The 27467-nt window shown below is 39.2% G+C and overlaps 1 protein-coding gene across 11 annotated transcripts in view; it reads right to left on the bottom strand.

Annotated features, from left to right (window-relative positions):
- PAK3 (p21 (RAC1) activated kinase 3) overlaps nucleotides 1–27467 on the bottom strand; it is a 111641-nt gene that overhangs the window by 13232 nt on the left and 70942 nt on the right. For all 11 annotated transcript variants that reach the window (XM_059911963.1, XM_059911966.1, XM_059911969.1 and 8 more), the window contains 6 exons: nucleotides 27397–27460; nucleotides 10492–10540; nucleotides 10066–10178; nucleotides 7959–8076; nucleotides 6445–6544; nucleotides 5743–5939 (listed from right to left, as the gene is read on the bottom strand). In XM_059911963.1, coding sequence (XP_059767946.1) covers nucleotides 5743–5939; nucleotides 6445–6544; nucleotides 7959–8076; nucleotides 10066–10178; nucleotides 10492–10540; nucleotides 27397–27460 — 641 coding nt within the window. The remainder of the gene's footprint in view (nucleotides 1–5742; nucleotides 5940–6444; nucleotides 6545–7958; nucleotides 8077–10065; nucleotides 10179–10491; nucleotides 10541–27396; nucleotides 27461–27467) is intronic.

Genomic DNA, 27467 nt, shown 5'->3' with positions numbered 1-27467 from the left:
AAAAAAAGAAAAAAACAAAAAAGAAGGAAGGAGGAAGGAGGAAAGGAAAGAAAAGAAAAAGAAAGGAAGGAAGGAAGAAAGAGTGAGGAAGGGAGGTTGAGAGGGACGAAGGAAGGAAGGGAGGAAGGGAGGGGGGAAGGAGGGAAGGAGGAAGAAAGCTACAGCAAAAAGGTCAGCCTGTTTTTGGTGATACTGTTAGAACGTTGGCTCTTGCAGCTACAGAGCTAAGATTGCCTTAATCAAGTTAACTTTCTCTGCTGAGAGGCTTATACAAGACACCTCAGAGTATCCTTTTATCAGAATGCAAAGGGTCTTCTAAAATGATGTTGCAACCAGGTTGGAAAAGGTATATTTCAAAACGATGACAAAGGTCAGAAATTATCTTAATTATCAAGCTAACCCTAATTTTCTTGGTGAAGTCATTTTTCATTGGCAAAAACACAGATTTAAAAAGCCATAGGATAAACATGTGAGTGGGCATTTCAGGGGCCGAATGTCCATCATCACACTCTGTGATTTGTCCATGTAGAATGAACATTGACTTCAACGGACTTGACTACTTTGTTATAGGTCTGGTACCTATTAGGGCAATGGGCATATGCATCCTTGGCTTATTCCCAAGCCTTGCTTTAAGGACACTGAGGAATGATAAGATAATAAACAGTAGGATAAGGGAATATCAGTCATGGCCAACAGCAGGTCCCTGGTCACCACATTTGTCATCTTTCTTTGCCTCCTCTTCGCCTGGTCAGAGTCTCAGATTTTCGTTTGCTGTGGAATCAATTTCTCCTTTGGCTGTCTTCTGGGTCATAACTCACCAGTGTGAACTGTCTGCTTCTGAAGTACAATCTAAATGAGACTTGCAGCTTTCCTATGGCTAGGTCCCATTTTCCTATGCTAAATTCCTGACAACCAATGATTCTTAAGAGCTGTCTATCTTTTGACAGGCAATATTTTTTCTGATTAAAAAGAAACCCTGTCACTGTTCTATAATTATTTTAGTTGCAGTTATCCCAACTCACCCCTCCTTTTAGGCATAGGTTTGCCCTCAAAGTAGGAGAAGTGTCAACAAACCATCAATAAACCTTGCTGTTCCATAGTGGCTTACGGAAAAAGAAGGGAATGCTCCCAGCTCTTCCTGAAATACATTCAAAACAATATTGACTGAGTGCTAGCAAAGTATGCTTGCTTCTCTGGCGCTCAGGAAGTTTATGTCTGACTTTAATTCCAAATGAGCACGCGCCATCAAACCCAGACATTCCAATCCACAACACAGGTTCCAGCACTTTGGCCCTTAGCTGCTGCTTTTTAGTTGCTAGAGATTCTCTTCTTCTGCTTAACTCTCTTCTCTAGACATACAAGCTAACCAGAATTTCCCCGGTTCTATAATAAAAAAGAAGAAGAAACTAACATGTGTGTAGTGCTTCAAGTGTGGGGGTAGGGGGAGGAGGGAGCCTCTTAATGTAGACAACAGGTCTGAATTTACACTTCTGCCCTCCCTTCTCTCTGGCCATACAGTTTATGCACTCCTAATCATGAGTAGCCAGACTGATGGCTTTATGATCACCAATATGTGTTATGTACACAACAGCTAGCACATTGTAATGATGGACTCCATTTGCAGGAGAAGCAAAATTGAAAAAGAAAATGGGCATATTATAGAGGTATATACTGAACTAATGTCATTTCTTTTTTGACAGCGTTGCTGGAATGGTAAATCAAAGAAGGCCAGGGTGTGTCAGCATTTCAACAAAGTGACTCATGATATTTTTTTTAGATGAAAAGGAGAAATGTGGGCAGAATGATAGCATGCTCTTTTCTGGTTGAACAACCATGCTCAAAGAGGGCTGATGAAGAACTGGTTTCAATATAGACAGGGTTCTACACAGGCCTTGCCACAGAGCTTTGTATTTGCTCTAGGCCTTGGTGTGGGAACTTGACGTCATTTGTTCTTGAGGCTCCACAGATGATTCCAGTGTCCAACCAAGGAGGAGAACCACTAGTACAGGATAGGTGGTTCACATACTATCCTAAATACTACTTTTAGCCTTCAGATAATTTCTTCCTGATACCGATAACTGTCTTCCAAAGATCCGGTGTTTGATACGGTTTCACAGATGCTTAAAGCAAGGGTAGAAAGAGAACACTGAAAGTTCATCTCAACTAGGATAAAGGTCTGGAAAATTACACAGCAAAAGGGCTTCATCCACAGGGTCCAGGAGGGACCTCAAGTGGATGTCACTGAGACGTTTCACAAACACCAAAATCCCTCAAAACCCATTGACAAGAACAGCCCCATTATGTGGAATGCCAAGTTAAGAAAGAGGCACTCTCTTAGTGCTGAGCAATAAAAACAACAACAACAAACCAAAGATTTGTTTTATGGAAATGATTGTGCCTCCTTATTTAGAATCAGGTCATTATAATCACAGGTTTATAAAAAGATAACTTCAAATTAACACAAAGGTTGGGGAGATGAGCAGTGTACCAACGTTTGATTTGCATATCCACAGGGGAAGTTCGATTTTAACTCCAGTCACTTTGGCAAACAAAAAGAACAAGGCACTTGATTATTGGAGGTTTCACTAAAAATGTCCGTGGGTCACAGAACAAGGCATCCAAGGCCAATTACGTTGAGTGCAAAGACTTCAGTGAGGAACTTGTCTCCTCTCTGTCTCTGGAAGGGTACCAACCTCATAACATCGGCACAGTTAATAACTCTCTGACCTTTAAAAGGCATTTTATGAGCAAATTAGGTCAATTAGTACAGAGCAATTTACATTAAAAAAAATCCCAACCGCTTTATAACTGGGGGGAGGGGGGAGTCGCTAATTCCTTGCATCAGTGGTATGTTAACAGGCAATATTTCAAGAGGGTTTGCTCAGTTCCAACGGACGCCAACAAAGACACAAAAAAGCCACAGTGAAATGCAAACAGCCTTCGAATGTACAGCCCCAGATTTTACCTTTAACCTCTGCTGCTCAGTGTTACCTGTTCATGGTCATTTATACTAAACTGTGGAGGACCCTCCACTCCTCAAAGGGATGTGTGTATAGTCAGTGTGGAAGGGAAGTTCTTGGGGGCAAGTGGGGAATCCAGAATCCCTTCATGAATGGGTAAAAAGTATTCTAAGGATCCTTTCTCACTTTTCTATTGATATATAAATCCCTTCCCCCATTCTCCTTACAATGAGCCACACACTGTGCTAGGTGTTTACATGCATTATTTCATTTAGTTTTCACACTAACTCTGTAGGAGAGATATTGTCCCCAATTTACACACAGGAAACAGGCTTATAAAGGTTTTGAATGACTTGCTGAAGGTCACAGAGCTGGCAGGTGGTGGAACCGAGACCCACCCAGTTTTGCTTGACTCCGTGGGCCAAATGCTTCTCATATCAACATGCTAGCCTTCACTCTACCACTCTGTCTCCCTTCCACTTCTTTCCTTTTTTCCTCCTCAAAGCCTAAAGAGGTGGATGAGTGGTGGTCTTGGAAGGATTTTAAAGAAAGAAGGGCTAAGCCAGTTCTCTTTTATACCTCTCCCAAAGTTCTGCGATTTTCTATTTCCCCACACATGGCCTGGTCACCAGGATCCAAGAAAACACAGGCTTCCAACAGGGTCATGGTATATCTTTTTCTGTCCAATCTCTCCAGGGTTTCAGTGACTACATTTTTCAAATTCCAAATAAGGGCATATAGCCGGGAACACTGGCTTTCATTTAAGAGAACATGAGGACAACATATCTAAAATCAAAACTTAAAAGGTCCTTGTGGCGCCTGGCAGACAGACAGAGGGCCGGCATCATAAGGACTTGGTGACTGAGTCATTGGAGGTTGATCACACATGGAGAGTAAATCCTTGTCAGTGGAATTCAACCGGGTGGTCTTTCTGACGAATCTTTGTGTTATAGCCTTAATGTAGGCTTCCTGAACCTGGTGTCTTGTTAATCTACAAGTACTTATTTAGATACAAGGCTGTGGATCCTAAGAGACAAGCTGTTAATTATTAGCTCTAATCCTAGGCTAGAAGATGCCCATAAAGATTAAAACGTGTTTCCTTTTTTCTAACGATTAACAGCCTAGCTGAAGAGCGATCAACTGTAATTGGGGAACGAAGAAGGTAATAAATGCATTACTGAGACCAGTTGCTTTACAGAGCCATTGATTTAATCCTTAAATTTTGCAGGTTGTAAATTACTCATTAGAAGGCAGAAAGCAAAATAGCCATAATCCATTTAGTGCCTCCAAACTCCGAAGACTTAGAGGAGGAAATCCATGGAAACAAGAGACCTGATGTGTTCTTTCACTGCTACTTCTTAATGGGCAAAGGTGGTTAAACAATAAGGACAAGCCCATGCAATTATCCTGATGCACTGGTCCATAGGTCAGGGGTGGGCTTGATTCAATTCATGGAGGGCTGACCCACAAACGGTGGGAAAATGCCCCTTCTTTTTCCACTCAGTCACATCGCACCTCCAGATTGTTTCATGAGACCAGAGCAATAGCCCATAGCATTCATTAGGGCATTCACTCCTATCTGTTATTTTCTAATCAGTGCCGGGATTAGGACAAGAGGCCAAGTACCAGAGAGAGATTAGGAGGGGGCAAGGAGGAGGCCGTCCCCCTCTCCATACACGGGGAACGCAGCTCCCAATTACAAAATGTTCAACTGCAAAATAACTAGATAATTAGCTTGTAGGTTTCTTTACATGTACAGAAAGCCACATATATTTGGCTTGAATATGGATCTTATAAGCTTAATGTATAAACACTTAACCATTTACTAATGTTTTTTGTATACTAAGGGTAAAATTCAATTTCAGACTCTTAGTGGTAATGAAGCAAACAGTATGCAAGATGCCTTTGGCACTGGCATTCTGCATGGGTTTTGAGATCAGAATTTGAATCAGTGCGTATTTCCTTTTCTCAATAGTGTGATGCCCTTTATATATTGGGTATATAACACAGCTTCTGGCTCACCTTTAGGCTTTATTCAACGAAACAGCTACTGGCTCACTTCTGTACTGAGCAAGCATCTCTTTCATGCTCCTTTGCCTTTCTCCGAATAAAGATGGTGGTGGTAGACTCCAAAACGGAGCTTTTCTCTTCGTAGAAGTAACCAGACCGCGTAAGAATCAAACCTCTGATTCTGCAGTAGCAAACTGAGTTACCCAACACAAACGATTTCCATTCATTTTCTACTTGACAGTCTAATAAAGTTTGTGATTTCACCAGGCTGGTGCTGTGTCTATCTTGTGTTCCATTCACTACCCACCATGCTGCTGTTGCTTAATAAATCATTACTGATAATGAAACAAAATCTAATTTAAAAAATTATAGCTGTTCTGGAAATGTGTTTATTTACTTCGTTAAAGTAATTATAAAGTGTTTCCTAGATAGATCATTTAACCATGGCATGTGATAAAAATACTGTTTTCTTCCCACATCTTGCTTTAACAAAAAAAGCTACATTTTTTTTAACAGCAGAAAGTTATACTAAAGAATTTTAAAGACCCCTGGCATTAGAAATAGTGATATCGAAGCATTTGAAAAAACTGTTGAGACATCTTAAGACAAACAGGAAATAACTCATAGTAATTTTGAAAATTATAGCTTGAAGCTTCTATGTCACTTGTCCCATGAAAGACCCCATTCTGGTCACTTTTAGTGGAGACAAGAAATGACATTTGGCTTTTTCCCTTTCCTGGGGATGAAGTACTTGAGTTTTCTTTCGACTTACCCTGAGTGGATTTTCATTAAGGTAAGGGGGTTCACCTTCTACCATTTCAATCGCCATAATCCCCAGAGACCAGATATCAACTTTTGGACCATAAGCTTTTCGAGTCACCACCTCAGGTGCCATCCAGTAGGGAGTTCCCACCATAGTGCTTCGTTTACTTTGCTCGGGGGTGATCTGGGCACAGAACCCAAAATCAGCTGCAGAGAAGAAAAGTCAGTTAAAATCAGCTCAAATTCTTTTTCTTTTACAAGAGGTCACTTTCAGATACGGCCATACTTTCCTTTAGTTAGACTCTGAGCTTCTACAACTGCCTGGCTCATATCCTTTTGTTACCTGACCTCTCAGCTGGTCCAGATTTTAAACGGGTCTGAAATAACCGACTGATGTGATGTCATTTTTACTAGACCTCAATCTGGTTCCCTCCCCACACTGTTCCCTCTAACTTACAGAATCTTTTAGTTTTCTAATTAGGTATTTGTCATCCAGCAGATGGAAGCCATTAGAAATTCTGAACTATCGAACCCCCTAAATCTGGTCACGATCTACAGGAACACAACATTAGAAAAATTCTTTACCTCAAACCGGGCTCTAAATGCCTTCAAACCGATCACTTTCAATAGCCCTTTTCTTCTCAAGATAGACAGTAAAAGAGTAGAAATCCCCTGACACTCTCTCATATGCCATCTGAACCATAATACCTACTCAATTTAACAGAGCCATCCATCCCAAGGAGAATATTGTCACTCTTTATGTCTCTGTGGATCACTTGGTTTGAGTGCAAGAAATCCAAAGCTTGGAGGCACTATTGAATCAGGAAAAAAAAGTTCTAATTATATCACAAAAATTTGTTTAGATGTGCTTCATTTCTAGATAAATTTTGGGCAAGGGTATAATTTTATGTTGTTGGGTGAAATAAATTACTAAAGGTTTTCAATGCCATTTTGAAATCATGTTACCATTTACATCAGCGATGCAACTTAGCGTTATACATGTGAAAGCTCCCGAATCAGACTTGGACATGAAGAGTGATGGTGTGATAAGTAGCACTAAATCGTTAATACAGCCAAATGAACCAATTACTATAATCATACTTTGACTTACTTATCTGGAGGATATGGATTCAGCTTGGTCTTTTACAGATACAGTAAGCATCTGCATCTGTGGTATGATTTCATGTAGTAGGTCTGGAGTGGAACCCTGGAATCTGCATTTAAAACAAGTGCCCCAAGCTATTTCTGATGGACCAACCGCCAGGTTTGGGAACCACTATCTAGGCTCTGAAGTAACTATAGGTACTTGTTTGGAAATGGCTTTGCATTGTAATACTAAAAAACGGAAACCATAGGCTAAAGGTTGAAGAATCCCCTGAATATTTTAAGTTTGATTAATTGCATGAATAGAAAATATATGTGTTTGGTGCATATGTGTGCATACTGGGAAGGAGGAAATTTAAGCGAACAATTTAAAATAAAAAAACAACGAAGGACTAGCTGGAAGTATTTGGTTTTGTTTTACTATCATTGATTTTCAAGTTTCAGTGGGTCAGAGTTCCTCCTTGTGTCTATAGAAAACCTCAACGAATGGGGTAGAGGGTAACACCCAAGGTGAGACTCCAATGAGGAGTGTTTTTTTTAATATTGAAAAAATTAATATAATAAAATATCCTTCGTTTAGCTTGAAACTAGGGATATGCCACTGTTATTGGAAAAGAGGCAGACACAGACTCACTGGAAGGCTCCAAGGGAGGTGAAGATTGTATTATGGAAGCCACTACTTTCTGGACTGAGGGAGGACCTTGTTTAAACTGCCTTCTAGAAAATGATTGGATTATAATGTGGTCTATATTATACATGTACTACATTGCATATGCAAGGCAAAATAACTGTCATGTAAAAATTCCCCCCAGTCAGAAAGAAGTTCCATGCCAACATTACTGTTTTCCATAGTCACCAAGACTCCAGCATGCAGGCTTAGATATGGCACCTCGTGAATGGCATAATAGAACTCAAAAAGATCCACAGCAAAGCAACTAAAATAAACAAAGGGGCTGGGGAGGGAGGGTTAGGATTTAAATTGGAGTTAAGATCTTCAACTGTTTTTTAGTACAAAAGATGTACTATTGCTCCTTTGATGTTACAAACATTCTGAATAATCAAAGATAAAAAACTGTCAATCTTGGTGTTCTCATCAGCCAGAGAAATGCTCTATTTTCTTACCTCTCTGCAGACGGCTGCTATCTGCCCTTCATCCATACAGGTCTCTGTGACCACATCAGTCAAAGAGCCACCAGCCAAGTATTCCATGACTACCCATAGTTCATCACCCACTAAGTAGCTACAAGGAGAGAAGAAAAAGACGTTGACTCAGGCCTAAGGAAGTAGAGACCCTTCTATATTTCCATTAAGAAGGCAATGTGCAGTTAGTCTCTGCATTCGGTCATATTACATAACAAGAGGAAAATATCAATAATGCGTATGAGACACTTCCTTAACGTTAGAAGAGAATATGCATGGAAATCAAAGGATCATCAGATAAAAGTGCACCATGGAAGGAAGGAAAAGAGCAAGGAGGCCTCTGGTGACTGACTACTGTCAATCCTTCCACTGTAAAAAGCTAGTTTCAACGAACAGGATCAGTGAATAGCCCTTTTGGATAACTCAAGCCACAGTGTTGACTTCTTGGACTGAACTGCCCCATGGCATACAGTTTTTTGTGTTTTTTTTTTTTAACATCTTTATTGGAGTATAATTGCTTTACAATGGTGTGTTAGTTTCTGCTTTATAACAAAGTGAATCAATTATACATATACATATGTTCCCATATCTCTTCCCTCTTGCATCTCCCTCCCTCCCACCCTCCCTATCCCACCCCTCTAGGTGGTCACAAAGCACCGAGCTGATCTCTCTGTGCTATGCGGCATACAGTTTTACAGGATAATTTATTCAGATCTCAGCATTATTTTTGATTCTACTCAATTAATTACTGAAATCTTTTCAGGTAGTGGCTGAATCAAAGAGAATCAAAGAGACTCATGTTGGCAATGGATTTACTGGGCTGAGGTCTCAGTTCTGATAGAAGTCAGTTATGACATGCCCATTATCTTTAAGTAGTTATTGAGGGACACAGCCCAAGTGATCAAATATGGAGAGGCAGGTCACCAGAGCAATGTAGGCAAATTCAAACCCCTGGGATCATCTGAAGGCACTTTAGCAGTATGATCAGGTCTCTCTCTTCCCCTGCTCAGCAAGAGAGAGAAATTACAGTGAATGGAATGACCCCAACAATTCTACCCTGCCCCCAGCTTGACATCAGTATGAAGCAAGCCTTTCTATCGAGTGGTGCTCCAACTGCAGTGCCCATAAGACTCACCTGGGAAGTTTGTTCAAAAGGAAATTTCTCATTAAAATTCTCATTTCATAAAAATGAAATACCTCATTAGTTATGGAGAGCAGCCTAGAAATCTGCATTTTTTAGAAATGCAGTTTTTACAAAATTACAAAAGTAGAGTGAAGTCACTCTGCTGCAGACGGTCCCTAAATGGCACTTTATGAAACCCTGATTTCGACTATAAAACCTGACCCTCCTTCGTTTTGCCCCCCTTTTGCCTCCTTCTGTACCACTGGTCTACTTGGCACAAAACACAGAAAGCAAGATCTTAAACTCACTGAGGTTGTAGACCTGGTCTTGTTTCCTTTGTATCCCCCCAGAGTACACAGCACAGTGGTGCTAAACAAACACTTATTGAAACTGAATGAGACAGATGTTAAACCACAACTGAAGAGTTAGTGCTGCCTTTAAATGCCTATTAATAACCCACTGCTAATACCACTGATGAAAGAGACATTAATTACCCGGTCTAGGAAAAAGGTTTGAGATTAAAGTCTCAACTCCCTAGACCTCACTGTCAGTTCATCACAAAACACTCATTAAAGCAGGGCCATTGTAGTCTGCCTCCTTTACTTAGATAGCCAGAGACTGCACTGGCTCCAAACAAACACTTGATGAAATGTTTAAAACACCACAGCTCTCTCCTATATGCAATAGTCTATTTCCTGGCAATAGGGGGTCACGATCCTCAAAAGGAAATTACACAAACTGCTCATGTTTAGAAGCAAGACCATAAAATGTGACTTCAAATGTTTAATGGGTGGACAAAGATAACTGCGTGCAAGTTTAGCAATAGATCTGATACTCAATATTTTGTAGCATTTGAGAACTATTTGTAGAATGGATGCTAAATGAATAGATCCTAAATAAAAATAATTGGCCAAGAAAATGATATCCCATAAAGAAAACAAGTACATGATGAGAGAAAACACTTACCTATCTAAATAATTAACAATATTGGGGTTCTTATTTTCCCTCATGACCAGAATTTCATTAATAATTAATTCCTTTTTGGGTTGCTGTTGAAGGTTCATCTGCTTTATGGCCACCTGAATAATGATTAAAATGCAAGAATGAATTGCCATCATCTGACTAAACACAAACATCCATATTTTTTGGCAACAGAGTCAGGCATACAAATTCTTTATTTTACTAAGCTCTTTCTCGATGCCACAAACCCACGCTCCTTTTCTTTGGTCAATCATGAATTCGTCATTCACTTCAGATACTTTGGACACCAGCGAAGTAAACGTATGTCAACCCAGTGCTACCCAGTTTTTCAGGCACAGATGCCATCAAAGAGGAATTCTGATCGATATGAATAAACGAAAGTAGAAGTCAGAATTGAATGTTAACACTTACCTCTTGTCCTGTGGCAATGTCTAGCGCTGTATAAACAGTACCTGATGCCCTGTGAAGGTGAAAATGATCAAATGAATAAGCAATCTAAGTGTTATCAATATATTTTCTTTGGAATTATATGTAATCATTTTCAGGAGAGGGAAATCAGAAAACTCAAGATTAAGGATGAAGTACAAAAGGAACAACCATTTTGTATAGTAATTGCTCCCCAAACTATCATGATGTATCTCTTTTGGTGGGCCAGGAGCTCCAATCAGATTTTCTGTGTACCACGGAACTAGGCAGTCATAAATTGAGCAAAATGGCCTTGTTCCTTTCAGGAAACTCCTGGAATATTTTGAACACTCCTTGGATGTTGCACAACCAACACTGCAGTCCTTGATTAAATACTTTAGGAAAGATTATATCATCTTTTGCTTAGGCAACCGTAAATTAATCTTTGTTTTTAACACATGGACAGAGTGGCTTTTTTCATATATTTCTAATTCTTAAGAATATCTTCATCTAACAAATTAATCACTCCCAGTACAGGTACTTACTGCACTTACCTGTACTGGAGCTATACAAAGCAATACCAATGTGGCTTTATTGTTGAGCCATTTTTTTCTTTTTGTTAAATTTCGCAACAGCTTCTACGCTTAGGTTTCACTCCAGCCCACTATTGTCTTAAAATCTATCATTCCTTAAGTCTTAGTAGTACTCATGCTTCTATTCTAACTTCAATTATGGGGTTCCCTTGCTTTGAAAATAGAAATTGTCTAGTAAAGCTGAATTCCCAGTAACTTTCTGTGAAACACACATGCATTCTGAACCACCTCCCATGAAAAAGGAAAAGCCTAGTCAATTGCATTGAAACATTTGTGGTGAATAAAGGAATTAGGATAGAGATCAGTTCTATGATTCAGCAGGCATTGTAATGCTGCTACGTTAAGATCTAAACTTTCTGGTAATTGCTGTTTCTCCTTTGCTTTCTATTTATCTCCCTTGCTGTTTTGTTTTCTGAGTCCAGGAAGTCTTTCCTTATGTCACCCATTTCCTTGTTATTCTTCTTCCTTCTCCCTGGATCAGCCAAACTACTTCTCACAGGCCTAGGAAGTTTACATTACCTGCTCCTAGGGAATAAAATGGGTGGCGTAGTAGAAGGAATATTTGACTGCTAACAGAGATCGGAGTTCTAATGTTTGCCCTAATATCAACAAGCTATATGATCTTGAGGTAGTCACTTCCCCTTTCTGGGTTTCCGTCCCCTCACTTGGAATATAGTGATCACAGTAACAGTGAACGTGTATTGAGCATGTTGTGCGTGTCAGATACTACGCTAAGAACTTAATCTTACGCAATCCTTACCATGTTTCTGTAAGGCAAGTGCTTTTACCCCCATGTTACACACGAGGAGCCTGAGGCTCCAAGAGGTTAAGTAATCTGCCCAAGGTTGTATAGCTTAAAATCTAAGTCCATCTGACTCTCTGACCTATAAAATACAGGAAAGGGGCTACTTCATTTGTAAGGTTCTTTTATTCCACGGTCTAGAATCTAAGAATTCTACTGCCCTCCTCACACCCTCGGTGTGGGTATTTAAATATCTATTGGAATGAGAGTGAAAAATCACACTTAATTAACACATGCTACCTAAATTTGGTAATTTCAGACATTCCTTAGGATTGAGGCTTATATTAAACAAATCAGTCTCAATTTTATGTTTGAGATTCTGGGTTCAGAGCACATAGTTGGTGCTCAAGAAGTATTTGTTCAATGAACAAACTAATAAAAGTCTTTTCAAGCAAACATGTAATTGCAATAAAACCATTCTTTTCTGTGAAGGAAACATTTCTTCTACTTAAATCTACAGAGAAGCTATCAGACATCCCTGATTTCAGGGGCCAGTTTGTGATTTGTCCTTCTGAATTCAGAATTGCCTGGGTTCAAAGGAATAGATCACCTCAACCTGGTGTGTACTTCAGCTGCATAAGCCCTGAGCAACTACTTAAATCTATTTGCAGAATGATTCAAAAATGCCTTTACTTGGTTTACTCCTATATCCGTAGCCAACTTGCACAATTCCTTCAGAGGCAAAAAAAGTGATGGCATCTGCAAAATGAGCACCTATCTCACTGGGCTACAGAGAATCGAATGGCACAATCTATATAAGCATTTAGCCTTGTGCCCAGATCAGAGCTGATACTTAATAGGGTAACTGCTATTTTTAAAAATTTTAAATTTTATGTTGAAGTACAGTTGATTTACAATGTTCTGTGAGTTTCAGGTGTACAGCAAAGTGATTCAGTTATACATATACATGTATCTATTCTTCTTCAGATTCTTTTCCCATATAGGTTATTACAGAATATTGAGTAGAGTTCCCTGTGCTCTGCAGTAGGTCCTTGTTGATTATCTATTTTATATACAGTAGTGTGTATATGTCAATCCCAAACTCCTAAAGGTGGGGGGAGATGGCAACTGCTATTATTATCATTTGTTGCTGCCACTGCTGTTACTGGTTTCACAGTAAAGGAAGACTGATTTACTGAGTCATTAGTTGGCCCTTCCCAATCTCCCAGCCAAAACATCCTTGCTAGTGTCTGCCCCTATTTTCAAAAAGGACAAAGGCCAAAGCTGACCTATTTGAACACTTTTTGGAGCTCCTCCGTCCTTCCCCCCCCCACCTTAGGAAAGTGGTTTTGCCTTTTTCTTTAAGTATGGAATGTCTTTATCAAATGAAGCCACACGCAGCAACCCTCAATATAAAATGGGAGCTGCTCAAGTTAAAGCTAGGGAGGGAGGCTCCAAATTCCTGCCCAAGTGGCCTTCCCCTTATTCAACCCCTCTGCACCTCCCACCCCCAAGTCCATTTCCACTGGCCTAGGAGCTAAAATTGCGATCGACTTAGAGTACAAGGGGGATTAGTCTTTAGCATCGCCAGAGCTTTACCTTTCAAATCCTTGGTTTTTTTACTTCCCACCTCCCTCAGCATTTCATTGTCTTAAAATTGTTAGAGTACTAACCCTGGAATCCCAATAGCCAGGGTTTTATGGCATTCTGTGGTATAGAATTGCCACAAATCCCCACTCCACAGGAGTTTAAAGACCCTGCAACTCTAGAACATAGGTTATTAACTCAAAAACGAGCTTTTCTCCTCACTTCCCCTTCCTCCACCTTATTGCATATATGTCCTTGTTGGGTGGGAACCATTTCCCCCTTCCCCCCAACTCTTGTTCCCAGTCTTATAATGGTGATATCCTCCCCTAGCCCACTTCGCACCGCCTATCCCCACACCAAACGTGTTGTTAGGCATTTGGAATTCACTGCCCTGACCAATAAGTTATTGATTGGCCCAACTTACAGCCTATGTAGAATCCTCAACACAAATGCACAAACTCAGGTATGAATTCGCAGAGTAGAACTTAGTGTCAGCACTCCTAGCACTTCTCTGCACCCCAGTTCTGATGCCTGTCCGTATTTCAGCAATTTAAGATTCAACGGGTATAAATGTGAATCTCTCTCATTCTCTTATTCACCTACTAAAGCACTCTTTTTGGCCACTGAGGGGTTAAGGAAGTAGGCTTCATCCCCATCTACTCAAACCTCCCGGGGTTCAAATCCTGCACCCAATTCCTAGTTGTGTGATCCTGGGTAAATAATTTAACCTCTCTGTGGCTCAGGATTAAAGGAGGATTAAATGTGTACAGTGTTTAAAACCAGTTCTGGCATATAGTAATTGCCTAACAAATAAGAACAATAATAATACTTATCATTATTATTAGGTTAATTGCTACCTAATATATTCATTAAGTTCCCAAATTGCAATCTGTGGATCACTAGAAATCTTTTTAAGTATCTGGGAGTTTCCAAGACATCTTGGTGTTTCAAATTCATAACAGAAATTTGATATTTACCTAAGATGAAGCTAATTAAAATATCACATACATTTCCTTTTAGCTAGAATTATATCAACTTGTGATTACAATACATATCTCATGCTGGTCAAATTCTCTAAGTAGCAGTTATACGTTTTTTGTTTTTTGTTTTTTTTTGCTTAATAAAGTATGGGAAATAAACTATAATAAAATATAGTTTAATAGTTATTTTTATTCACAATGTGGAGTTCACAGAGACAAATAATTGAAGGAGTCCTTGGTGGTGAAGTTGGGAAGTACTCTCCTTATAATAGGTGATGCACAGTAGTGGGTACTCCCAAAGAAACAGTCTTTGAGCCAACACGATGCCACAGTAATTCCCAAAAGACAAGTTTTGCTACAGCTGGGGTATGTTGAAGTATCTCAATGGGTATCTTTATAAAATCTGTCAGTCACTTTAATAGAAAAAAGTCAGTATCATGTAGCACTTTAGGCGGTAAGGATGGCAGAAATCAAACTCACAAAGATGGCAGTTAGAACTAATTCTCTGGTGTGTTGGGGCTGGTGTGCTAAAATGGTCAAGATTGTCAACTTGATTTTTATGCCATTTAATTACATTGATCCCTTTTATCCTTCACTGCGGGCTTCTGATTGTGGTGGCTTCTCTCGTTGCGGAGCACGGGCTCTAGGCGCTCGGGCTTCAGTAGTTGTGGCACACGGGCTCAGTAGTTGTGGCTCGCGGACTCTAGAGCACAGGCTCAGTAGCTGTGGCACACGGGCTTAGTTGCTCCATGGCATGTGGGATCTTCCTGGACCAGGGCTCGAACCCGTGTCCCCTGCATTGGCAGGTGGATGCTTAACCACTGCGCCACCAGGGAAGTCCTTCACTGTAGTTATACTGAAGCCAGATTACTATAGGGAGAACATTTGTTTACGATGGGCATTTTGTTTATTCCAAACCTCAGTCCTTCAGATGGCATAAAGAAATCATGCCTTATCAGGACTCAAGGGAATACAGAGATCATCCAGTTTAACCTCCTCACTACAGATGAGAAATCTGAAGCACAGAGAGTTGGGGGGTATGCCCAAGAGGACACAGCTAGTAAGCAACCAAAATCTCCTAACTTTGAGCAAGAGATCTTTTGGTGAACCTATGAATTCAAGTATTCAATTCAATTCAATCATAGTTCAGTGAACTATGATTCAAGAATATTAAACCAACAGATTGCTCAACCGTTGGGCCTCAGCAGCAATTACAGTGTGATATATACTGCTGGGTTCTTGGCATCACATTAGATGCTTTATCAACAGTTTCTCCCTGACCTGGCCAAGCACTTAATATTCAAATGGAAACACTGGCATCTAGCCTAAAGGGTCCAGAAAGAAACAAACAATTCACTATTTCTCGCTTTTCCTCCCAAGACAAGTCAGTTTAATTATCAGTAATCTTCATCAGGTTTTGATGTTTCCTGCTCAGAGCCAATGTCAAGCCATGATCATGAGTAGCTGCCAAAGCAGCAACATGGTAGGACTTATAATTTAGATAAGTCACTCTGATTTCAGCATAGAAATATTGATAGATTAGAGGAGGGAAAGAAGGGCAGGCCAGTGGGGCTAGGAAGAAGCTCATGGTCTGGGAGAAAAAGGAAAGGGCAAGAGGACTAGAGGGGCTCAACGGGGTCCGAGGAGAGCCTCATGGGAATAAGAGTGAGAGAGCCAGAAGGATAGGGTATTATTCAAGTTTAAGGTTTCATAAGTATAAATCTGGTGCTAATGAGATCACAGTCAGGGAATTAATCCACATTTAGGTTGGTTATTTTTTACATCTACTTTGACTTCTACTGCTGCTGCTGCTAGAAAAGGTTGTATCATTTATTGAGCCTTACTTTCTGCCTTCTCTCTGTAAATGCCATGAGCTCACTTAATGCTCATCCTATACAACCCTATGAGGTCAATTCTATTATCTTCCTTCTACAGATGAGGAAATTGGAACTGGGAAATGGTAAGTAGCTTGCCCAAGGTTACACAGTTAGAGCCAGCAGCTGAGCTAAAAAATCCATTGGTTTAATGTAAAATAGATAGCTAGTGGGAAGCAGACGCATAGCACAGGGAGATCAGCTCGGTGCTTTGTGTCCACCTAGAGGGGTGGGATAGGGAGGGTGGGAGGGAGACGCAAGAGGGAGGAGATATGGGGATATATGTATACATATAGCTGACTCACTTTGTTATACAGCAGAAACTAACACACCAGTGTAAAGCAATTATACTCCAATAAAGATGTTAAAAAAATATACTAGTACAAACAATTAGAAAATTCAAGAGAACTTTTAAGTAATAAAATTAATAAATTTAAAAAACCCAATATACTGTAAAAAAAAAAAAAAAAGCATTGGTTTGACTCCACAGCCCATGCTCTTAACAACCATTTCATGTTCTGTTATAGATCTTTAGCATTTTTACAGCAATGCTAAGTGCTAAGTGCAAGTGTGGTACTTCCCAAAGCCCACGTTTGTATCTACTATGCTAAGCCACCTCCCTAAAATATTTCTCTTGCCTCTAATTTTCTATTCGCTTAGTCCATGTGCCCCCTTGGGAACCATTTAGTTTGTCCCTGGGCACGATAAGTCTGATTCCTTTGGTATAACCATACAAGATGGTTCTTCCGTTTTCTGAATCAATTAAGATTGGTCATGTGGCCAAGAGTGAAGTGGACCCAGAATTAGTGCTTAGGACTGGACTTTATCTTCTGCCGAGTATTGAAGATACAATTACTCCTTGTAGGTCCCTATGTAGAAACTGTCTCACTATATTAATTCGCTTGATATAAAAATATATAGATATATTTTTCAATGCTACCATACATTTACTTGTTTTCTTGAGACATATGTCCTTTAGGGCTCCAGAATGGTGAGGAACAGCGTTACTACTACTTGCAATAACTCTGCCAGAAAGGGAAAGATTCAGAGTGTTTTCTATAATTTGCCACTCAATTAAAAACTATCACTAAATTAAAAATAATAAAATTGCACAAAAAAATCATGTTATCTAAGTCCCTTTCTAAGTACGCAGAATGTAGCCAGGGCCAGGCGGTATAGTCTTTAATTACTAGGATTATAAATAGGAACAGGGAATTTTTTGTTCTTTAGCTAGGGCATGACTTTTCCCAGAGTATTCATGATCATCTAATTTTAAATAGAGCTGTAACACATTATGGGTGTGGTGCCAGGGAGCTCAGTGGATTATAGTCCGGTGATAATGAGGCCACATTTACAGGCCTTAATCCCTGGAAAGGCCAGCTAACCCTCAACTACTCACTCCAACATTAAGTCTAAGCAGCTGTTTCCCAGTGTGTGCCACTGGTTTCAAGAGGGCCTAGACAGGAAAGGGGGGGCGGGTGGCTTAATACAAGCTCATTACTATGGCTGGAAAAAACAACTTGAAGTGCAAACTCTGCTAATGGTGGTTGATTGAGTGGCACCATCTTTCTTTACAAGGGACAGCACACAACACAGGGCATTTAAGAGCATTAAGTAGAACAAAGAGCATCTTCCATTGCTCCATAAACATTGTTCTTCACAAATGCTAATGTATTTCCAATCCCCTTCATCACAAAGCCTATTATGAAGCTCAGACTACATCTATTTAGTGCCTCATAGCTGTGTTCTACCTTGTACGGCCCAAAATAGATCCGATGAGGAAGCAAATACTTTTGGGGTGGGTGGTCTCACCCAAAGAATCGCTTCTGTAAGCACTCTAGACACCACTTCGGCTCTTGCCCATAGTTCCTTGAGCAAAGAAAAACAAGTCAGAGCACTTTATTCTCAGCACTTATCCCTGAGTTCTATGCTGTACACTACTTTGTCAGATTTGCAAAACAAGCTGTTATTCATCAAGTCCTTTAAGAAACAAGTTTCAAAAATATTCATCTTCCATATGGGAACTTCACATTAGAGTTAAGAAAAAGAGGGCTCCTCACTGAGTAGCAGAGATAAGTCTGAAAAATATCTAACATGATATATTTACTTTCTCAAGCATTAAAACTAAAATTAATTTAGAGGGATGGGGATTGGGGGCTTCCAAAAAATGTTTGTTTGCCATTACTGATGAATTGGTCGTATCATCATTCTACATAATGATACGATTGGCAAAGACCCAGATGTTAGACAAAAATTCCTTTGGTCGGATACATATCTTTATGCATAGGAGGAAAATGATTTCAAGAAATGCTCCCACTGTCAGTTGCTGACAAATTTAGCTGCTTGGTTGATCTAATCTATACGAAGAGATACTACATGCAACAAAGATACTTTGGCGTAATACAAACATGGGCTATATTGACGAATGGATTCTTCAGGATAGCCTTTTGTTTTGACACATAATTTCTTGTTAGAATTCCTTTCTTAAACACTTTCCCCTTTGAAGATCAGTGTGGGGACAGCTTTTATTATAGTACTAAAATCCCACATATTTGAGCACGGTTGTGTTGAGAGTGTGGACAAACAGGCACCCTCAAACATTGCTGGTGGGAGTGTTAAATGGAACAACCTCTATGGAGGGCAACTTGGAAATGAAAAATGCACATATCCTTTAATGTAACAATTCCACTTTTAGGAATTCATCCTAATGATAAATTCGCATATGTATGAAATGGCGTGTCAGGATCTTCACTGAAGCCTTGTTTATAGCAGCAAAATATTGGAAACAAACTAAATGTCTATCGATGGGGGCCTAATTAAATAAAGTATGGTACATCCAAACAACAAAACACTGTGCCTCTGTTAAAAAGAATCAGGTACGAACATGGAACCATCTCTAAGACATAGGCACATAATAGAAAAGGAGATATATAATGTTTTAACATTTGTGTTAAAAATACATGCATCGCGTGCACGCGCACACACACACACACACACAAAGAGAAATGTACCATGTATACCCAAATACAAGGTAAGGGGCTCTCCCCCAATTTTTTCCTCAGGAGAAAAAGGGAATTGCCTTGTATTCAAATCCTTGTAAAATCGCTCATGTAATGTAGTAATTCTCCATATCCATTTATTTTTATCCATAAAGTACAGTTTAGGAGAGATACATTAGGTTGAAATAGTCTCAATCAATGCTAGTTTTGGACTCTCATAGACAGTATCTGTCAGAATTGGAAAGAAATGATGTAAATAAATTATTTCTAAAGGTGTTACCTCATAACTGCAGGTGTTAGATATCATAAACAAGCTTTTTAAAGGTCACTTTCAAATTAATGCACTGAAAAGGGCTCCCAGTAGCCAAAGATGGGACAGTTTGACCATCAAAAACAATAATAAATGAGATTAACTGAAACAAACAGAAAACATAAAAAACCCATGAGTTTATACAGATATTTTTTTAAATAAAAGAGAATACCATCTTCTCCCACTTAAAAAAAATCAAAACACCTTTCATTGGACACTTTTGGAAGTAGCTTGGGCACCAACATCTTACACTGAAAACTGGCAATTTAAAAATTAAGCATTTATCTTGATTTCCCTGTATGAACTATATTTCAGGGTAACCAAAGACTCCCTAGCTGAAGAGACAAAGTTCTTTTCAACAAAAGTATTTTAACTGATAAGTGTAGAAGGAATGATAGAATTAGAAAATTGCCATTCTGTAACCCCTCATGAAATAATTGATTTGGGCAATAATCATCAATAGATGAAACCATCAGATGAAAGGCTGACGACAACTTTGCAGTGGAGGGGACAATCACCCACTGAACCTTCTGATCAATCTACTCATCACTAAAATATGGGACAATTAGACACTGTACCTCCTGATACAATATAATATGAAACATATAGCACCACCACCTATGAAGAAACCTTGCCAAAAATTGAACCTCAGCCTAATTAAGCTTCTAGATCTAACTGTCATTTATAGGAAATACAGGAAATATGGGAGCAAGATAAATGGCATCAAATGAAACTAATAGACAAATCCAGAAAGTGTATATTCTACAAGATGCTGATGAGTTTCTTCAGTAAGTCAGTGGTAGTGGTAAAAGAAGGCAGATGCTTTAGAGTACAGAGACTTAAGAGACACAACCAAATGTGATATGTGAATCTTTTTTGGATGCTGATTTGAACAAATCAACTATACAAACTGCAGTTTTGAGACAACTGGACAACTCTGATTATTGACTGGGTGTTAGAGGTTAAATTTTTATATATATGCGTTATAATGGCATCGTGATTAGATTAAAAACATTGATAAATGTTGAATTTGGGTGATAAGAATATGGGAGGTCCTATACTATTTTCTCTACTCTTGCGTAAGTCTGAACATTTGTAACAGAAACTTTAAAAAGTGATATAGTAGAAAGTTACGTTGTGAAGATTTAAATATACACCTACAGGACAGATTCGGAAAACAATCATCTTAATGTTGGATAAATGGGTAATTGTAACTAGGAATAAAATATCCAGGCACAGAATCATTCAAAAATAGATTCAAAAATATTCAAAATGTAGATTCAAAAATATTTTATCTCAAAGATCTTAGAGGGAAGTCAGATGATGTACTTAGCTAACTGCTGGGGGACTCAAAAAGGGGCTCTGGGATTACAAAAACAATACAGATGCAGAGGCAGATTTTGAATTATACCGCTCGTGAAATGTGAGAGTAGAAAAATCTCTCCTAATTTATATATGACTTTATACAATGTGTGGTTTTAAATATGTAAATAAGGGTGAATTAACAAGTTAAACATCACAAGTAGACATTCACCATTTAATCATATATCTGATAGTTTGTGTATTTAGGTGAGTTAAAAAACAGTGTGCCACCTAATATTTGAGCATACATGGTATGTGTGAGCGCACATGCACACGTGTGTATGTGTGTGTGTTTGTAGGGGCGTGTATGTGCGCAGAGATTCTATGAAAATATTACCTACGAAACCAGAAACAACATCTTTCTGGAAGTTTCCTTTGTGCAGGGTAACTGGGAGGCTGAGGGAAAAGGGTTGGAGGGACACTTACTTTTCACTGTCTACTCCTCTGTACCTTCTGAATGTTATACCATGTCCAAGTATTATCTACTTAAAAGAATTAAACTCAAACAAACAAACAAATAAAAAACCCCACAGTATTGCTTGTATCTCTCAATTTGTTTCATAACACAGCCCCAACTGATCTTTCTAGCATTGTATCCTGTTAATTCCCCTGCCAAACTGTACCTTTGACTGTCTATAGAATTGGAATTCTTGATTTAATTCTTCTGGTCTTTTTGATACTCATTCATCCAATACTTGCTGAGTATTTACTCTATGCCAGACATCGTTTCAGGCCCTAGGGATATCAAAACGAATGAAACCTACAGTCTGAAGTGAGTGTTCATTTGGTTTTCTTCAACGGAAACTTCCCATAATCCCAACTTGTTAAATCCCACACCTTCTCAAGTCACTATTCAAACGCACCCTCCTTGAAGAGTTCTTCATCATATCTCCTCCCTGGCTATAAATGATCTGTCCCTCCTCTCTGTCCCCATAGCTCTTTATAATTACATTACATTACTTACTGTATTTTGCTCTATATAATAATAGTAACTGTGGGTGTGACTTTTACCCCTAAAAATAACTTATTGTTTATGGAGTCCTTCACTATGTGCCATGTACCGTGCAAAGCACTTTAAATACCTTCTCTCATTCATTTCTCACAACCTTATGAGGTATGTGAATTCTGCTTACAATGACAGAAAACTGGTGCTTAAAGAAACTAAATAACTTGCCCACAGCCTTCTGATTTCGGAATCTGGACTCTGTCTTTCTCTTCAAATTTTCCAAAAATTCTCCCTTTATTCCATCATGGCTTTCAAAGTTTCAAGCAATTTTACATGTCTAGACAAGCTAAGATATAAGTGGTGTAGACATGCCCGTGCGGATCAAAGCTGTAGGACTCAGGACATACACAGAAAAGATGAGTTAGGGCTGGGGTAGCCAGAGAGAGAGATTCATGGGGGAGATGACAGTGAAAAGAGTGTGTGGATAAAGTATGGGGGGAAAGGTACACGCATTTGGGAGTAGGGCGGACATGCTTATTTCTCGATACAACTTTCCGTTTCTCCCCATCAAATGTTCAGAACCTGGTTCTTAACTACTACTCTGTACTACACATAGTAGGCCCTCAACAAAAGTTCGCTGAAGGAAACACGTTATTTGTTAAATATTTTTAAATATTGTTAAACCATTTCCTCTGAGCTGCTTCCTCAAAAATATTTGTTTTATTATAATGTTGAAGAGAAAACAAATAGAAACCTCAAAGAGAAAAAGAGTCTGTTGTTCAGTGCATTCTCATTTAAGGAAAGACCTTAAAATGAATTCAAATATATTAATGAGAAATATGTTCGGACAGCTGCCAATGTTCGTGAATTCAGCCCTCTGTTACACAGCTACTGCTTATTCAGGGATTACACAGGTTTGCCAATGATAGCTGTTGACTGAAAATAAATATTTAATTTTGCTGTCTCACCCTACCTCATTTATTAAACAAGTTCTTTTATATAACTATCCTAAAGAGTGAAGATTCTTTAAGTCTCCACCAGATGTATTTCTGACAAACTCATATTGTCAAGTTAATGATAATTTGGGGGGTACCGGTCCCTTTTTCTTTCTTTCTGTTTTTTTTTAAAACTTTACATACATCTGCTCAAAATATTTAGATTTGGTGGCCACGTACAGAACACTTTTCACAGCAAACCTGATGAAATAATGTCATTTTTAGCTTTCCACTCACAGCTATGGCCTCAAATGATTAGACATGCAATTCTGAATTTGATTTATGGAAGATGAAGCCCAATTCTCTGGCCCCAGGCCTGAATGCTGGGATGGCAGAAACCCACACTGGAAAAATTTTGTTTTCCAAGCAGATGAGGGTGATTAATGGAGAGGTTCCTCTCAAATCCGGCTCCCAAGAGTAAGCTGCTGTGCTCCAGGGAGCTAAAAATGGAATACTGGGGCTGATTATTCCGAGCTCCAAATGATTACGGACATAGGTTTGAATGTCACCGTCAATGAAAAGAAAAAAAAAACTCTATAAATTGAGAGTAGAGACTAGTTTATCTAACTTGGTCAATAATTCATGGGAAAATCCATTGAGAGCAACTTAAGTAAAAGAAAAATTAATTTAAGTGGGTTCTTTTCTGGTCTAGAGAGAAATAAATCAATATTTTGCTCATTCTCTTTAAAAATTAAGAACAGAGAACAAAAATCTACTAAAAATGAAAAAAAATCATAATTCGTTAATTAAATAAATGATAGAGTTACAGGAAATAAATAGATTTAAGTTACTAGCTTATATCTTAAAAAGCTACATAATTACATCTTGATTTTATATTATGACCATTTTGGTTGGGTGCGTGTGTGAAAATGGCAGAAGGTGAAGCCAACATGGATGAAAAAGACAGACACAAATACCTAAAGGAGAACAAAATCAGATGTGGTGAGGCTGATCTAGTGATTATGAGAAACAGTTAAAGACACACTGCAAAACACAGAGACAGAGACAGAAAGAGCAAGATACACATGTATATACTCATGAAAAGACAGAGGACAGAGGAAATGGAGAGCTAGAAAGACAAACATTTTCGTTAGTTCAACAAATATTTATTGAGGCCAAAACAGATCCAGAGAGATGGGGGAAGCAGACAGGGGAAGTTCTGTAAATCCCTGAGCTTGGCCAAATGAACTCTGATTGTTGATCGAAACTGTACAAAACTGTTTTGGGGGGATCCACCAACTGCAACAGCACTGTGCTAGACAGTAAAGGCAACAAAAGGATAAATCAAAAAGACTCCCCACCCTCTAAGGGCTTATTTAAAAGTTGAATGGGGTCTAGGAGTGAACTCTCTGCTGGTTTCATCATTCTTGAAAATGATGAACTCGCTGGGAATATAAAAGAGACCTTTCTGCAGCGGCAAGCAGGATTTCTCCTTTGATTTTTCATTTTAGATTATAAAGGCTTTACAAAGGTATGCAGAAATAGAGAACTTTCCTTTTGCACCTTCAGAGGTCAGAAGCATAAATAACAACCAGGAGGGGAAATCTCTTTGGTATGCCAAGTTGTTTGGCAGCCTAATCTTTGCTCTTGGAGAAATCTGTCTTGCTTCATTACCTAGTATCTCCCAGAAACCATCTCTTACTTTTTTTCTTTTCTAAATTCAATGATATTTTTGGCTCACTTGGGTCTAAGTGAGAATGAGCAATCAAAACAAAATTATAACATTTTCCGCTCCTCAAAAGACAACTCCGAATATGAAAACACTTTATGAATAAATAAATAGCTCCCATTTAAACCTACAACTAGGGCAGTGTTGTCCATTAGACATATAATGTGAGCCATATTTTAAATTTGGGGGAAACTATATTTTAAAAAGCTCAAAAGGTGAAATTAATTTTAATAATATATTTTATTTAACACAATGTATGTAAAATATTTCAGCATGTAACCAATATAACATCTATTAATATGATATTTTGCATTGTTTATTTCATAGTAACTTTTTGAAATCAGGTGCATATTTTATACTTGTAGCATATCTCAGTTTGGACTAGCCACATTTCAAGTGCTCAATAGCCACATGGCTACCATATTGGACAGCAAAGGTCTGGAATGCTACTTCTCTATGGATTGTGTATCACTTCCTATTGTTAGCTCCATCAAAGATCCAACTAGATTAAACTAAAATCTAAAAGGTAACTTTTGGGACTTCCCTGGTGGCACAGTGGTTAAGAGTCCGCCTGCCAATGCAAAGGACGTGGGTTCGAGCCCTGGTCCGGGAGGATCCCACATGCCGCGGAGCAACTAAACCCATGTGCCACAACTACTGAGCCTGTGCTCTGGAGCCCGTGAGCCACAACTACTGAGACCACTCACCACAACTACTGAAGCCCACGCGCCTAGAGCCCGTGCTCCGCAACAAGAGGAGCCACAGCAATGAGAAGCCCGCCCCCGCTCGCTGCAACTAGAGAAAGCCCGCGCGCAGCAATGAAGACCCAATGCAGCCAAAAATAAAATAAAATAAATTTAAAAGGTAACTTTTGCCTTCCAAGTCACTTTAGTGCAAACTACTGTGTTTTTTTAACCTGCCTTGTGGTGTTAATCTTTTGGACAAAAAGAAAGTGAGCTGAGGTTTGTACATGGACTTGAGAAGGCACGGCTTCCTGACTTAAGTAAAACAACCAGTTCACTAGAACTTCTAGTTCATTAGGAGTTAAGGAGGAAAACTCCAGGTGAAACAATGGCTACAGAAGCCAGCCCTGCCCTGCACTTAGGTGAATTGAGTAGGCATGTCACCCAAGGTACCCTATTTAGCCTCTTCAAGCATTCATCACTATAGATTGTAAGTTCCTTGAGGGCCCACACTATCATTAGTGAGCTCTGTTTCTCTCGCATTTAACACAGTGCCTGGCATATAGTTGGTGTTCAATAAGTGTGTGCTGAACAAATAAATTAATTCAAATAAATACAGTCTCTCATTTGCACTAGACACATTTCAAGTGCTCCATAGCCACATGTTAGTGGCTATCATATAGGACAGTGCAGATGTAGAACATCTCTATCAGCACAGAAAGTTCTAGGGGACAGCACTGTCCTAGAGCAATGGGAAGAAATACTATCTGACTTGTTAAGTTTTAGGGGCCCTCTAGAGACCACAAAACCTTTTTTTATGAGCATGTGAGAATACCAGTGATAGCAAATGACAAAGAAAGAAGCAAGAGCACAAACAGGTATATATTTTGCCCTCCTAGAAAGTTTAAATGCAACAAAATTACGGTTTCCACTGCAAGAAGACACTTGGCCATGTATTTCTCCCTTAGTTTCTGCCTCCTTCTTAGGGTCTTCTCACCTTGATTCCCACCAGGCACAGTGCCCAAGGAGTGTCCCTCTTACCCTCTAGCCCAAATGTCTAATGAATGTTTTCCCTTATTTCCCGAGATAAGTTGGCAATTTCAAAAGAAACTTTAGTAAAAAAGCTAGGGGGAAAACGAAATAAAATATAAAAAATCACAAAAACAGTCAAGCTTATATACAGTATATGATTTTTCCATTGGCTGAGGGGCTAGCACAATTTTGCAGGCACATTAGCTGTATCCCTTTCTTCCCAGCCCCTTGTTTCAGTCAGGAGACCTCTGGGGTGCCTGGCATACAGTTGTTGGTACACCTAAATATCTTGTCTCATTTCCCATTTAAGGACACCCCTTTAGAACGCTTCATTTCTCTTTAAACAAAACATTTCCCTGTTTCAAACCCTGTTGCCTACTCAGGCACTCCTGTTTAGTTTCACATTAAGGCTTGAGAAACATGCCTAATTACAGCTGGCTTGTAGAACTGGTGACTCCCACCGTTAGCTCTGGTGAATGATCTAGCCCCCTGGTTTCCAGGTCTAGCTGATGGTCAGGATTATCTGAGGAACTGTTCCAAAGTTCAGATTACTGGGCCCCGCTCCAGACTTCTGAATCAAATCTCTGGCAGTAGAGCCTGGGAATCTTTATTCTTACTAGCATACTAAGTGAAAATGATGCACTCCATCCCATTTAGGGATTATTGATCTATTTCTTCCTTACTCAGATAGCTAACTCTGCCCACCTCTGGATCATTCAATAAGGACCTTCCCTACCATCACTCTGTCACTTTACAGTTTGAGAATGAAACAGGATCTTAAGCATAACATCCATACAGATGTAGAGGGGGACAGGGATAAAGGGGGTTTTCATACAAGCTTAGAGGTTTCTATAACTCTACTGCTTTTCTAGAGGAATCGGTTTGAATCGTCTAACTCTATGGGATGAAAGCATCTGTAAATAATTCACTGTTAACCTGACAATAGTGAAGATTCCCGCAGGATATGTTCCTAGGTTAATTAACAGTCTGCCAGCCAGAAAGGCCAATATTAAGAATGCAAAACATGAATATAACCTAGAAAATGAGAAGCATAATTTACTAGAAATTCAAGCTGTTATTGCATTTTAATATATGTCTCTGGTGCTCATCTTTTGATAGTTCACATAATAATCACTTACCCTTGACCTATTTTTTCAAATCTTGTATATTTTTTCTTTGGGTCACCAACACTCACAATGCTTCCTGAGGG

The sequence above is a fragment of the Balaenoptera ricei genome, chromosome X, assembly GCF_028023285.1.
Source record: "Balaenoptera ricei isolate mBalRic1 chromosome X, mBalRic1.hap2, whole genome shotgun sequence".
Lineage (NCBI taxonomy): Eukaryota > Metazoa > Chordata > Mammalia > Artiodactyla > Balaenopteridae > Balaenoptera > Balaenoptera ricei.
Note: the sequence above shows the minus strand (reverse complement) of the source record. Positions and strands in the feature narration are given on the sequence as shown.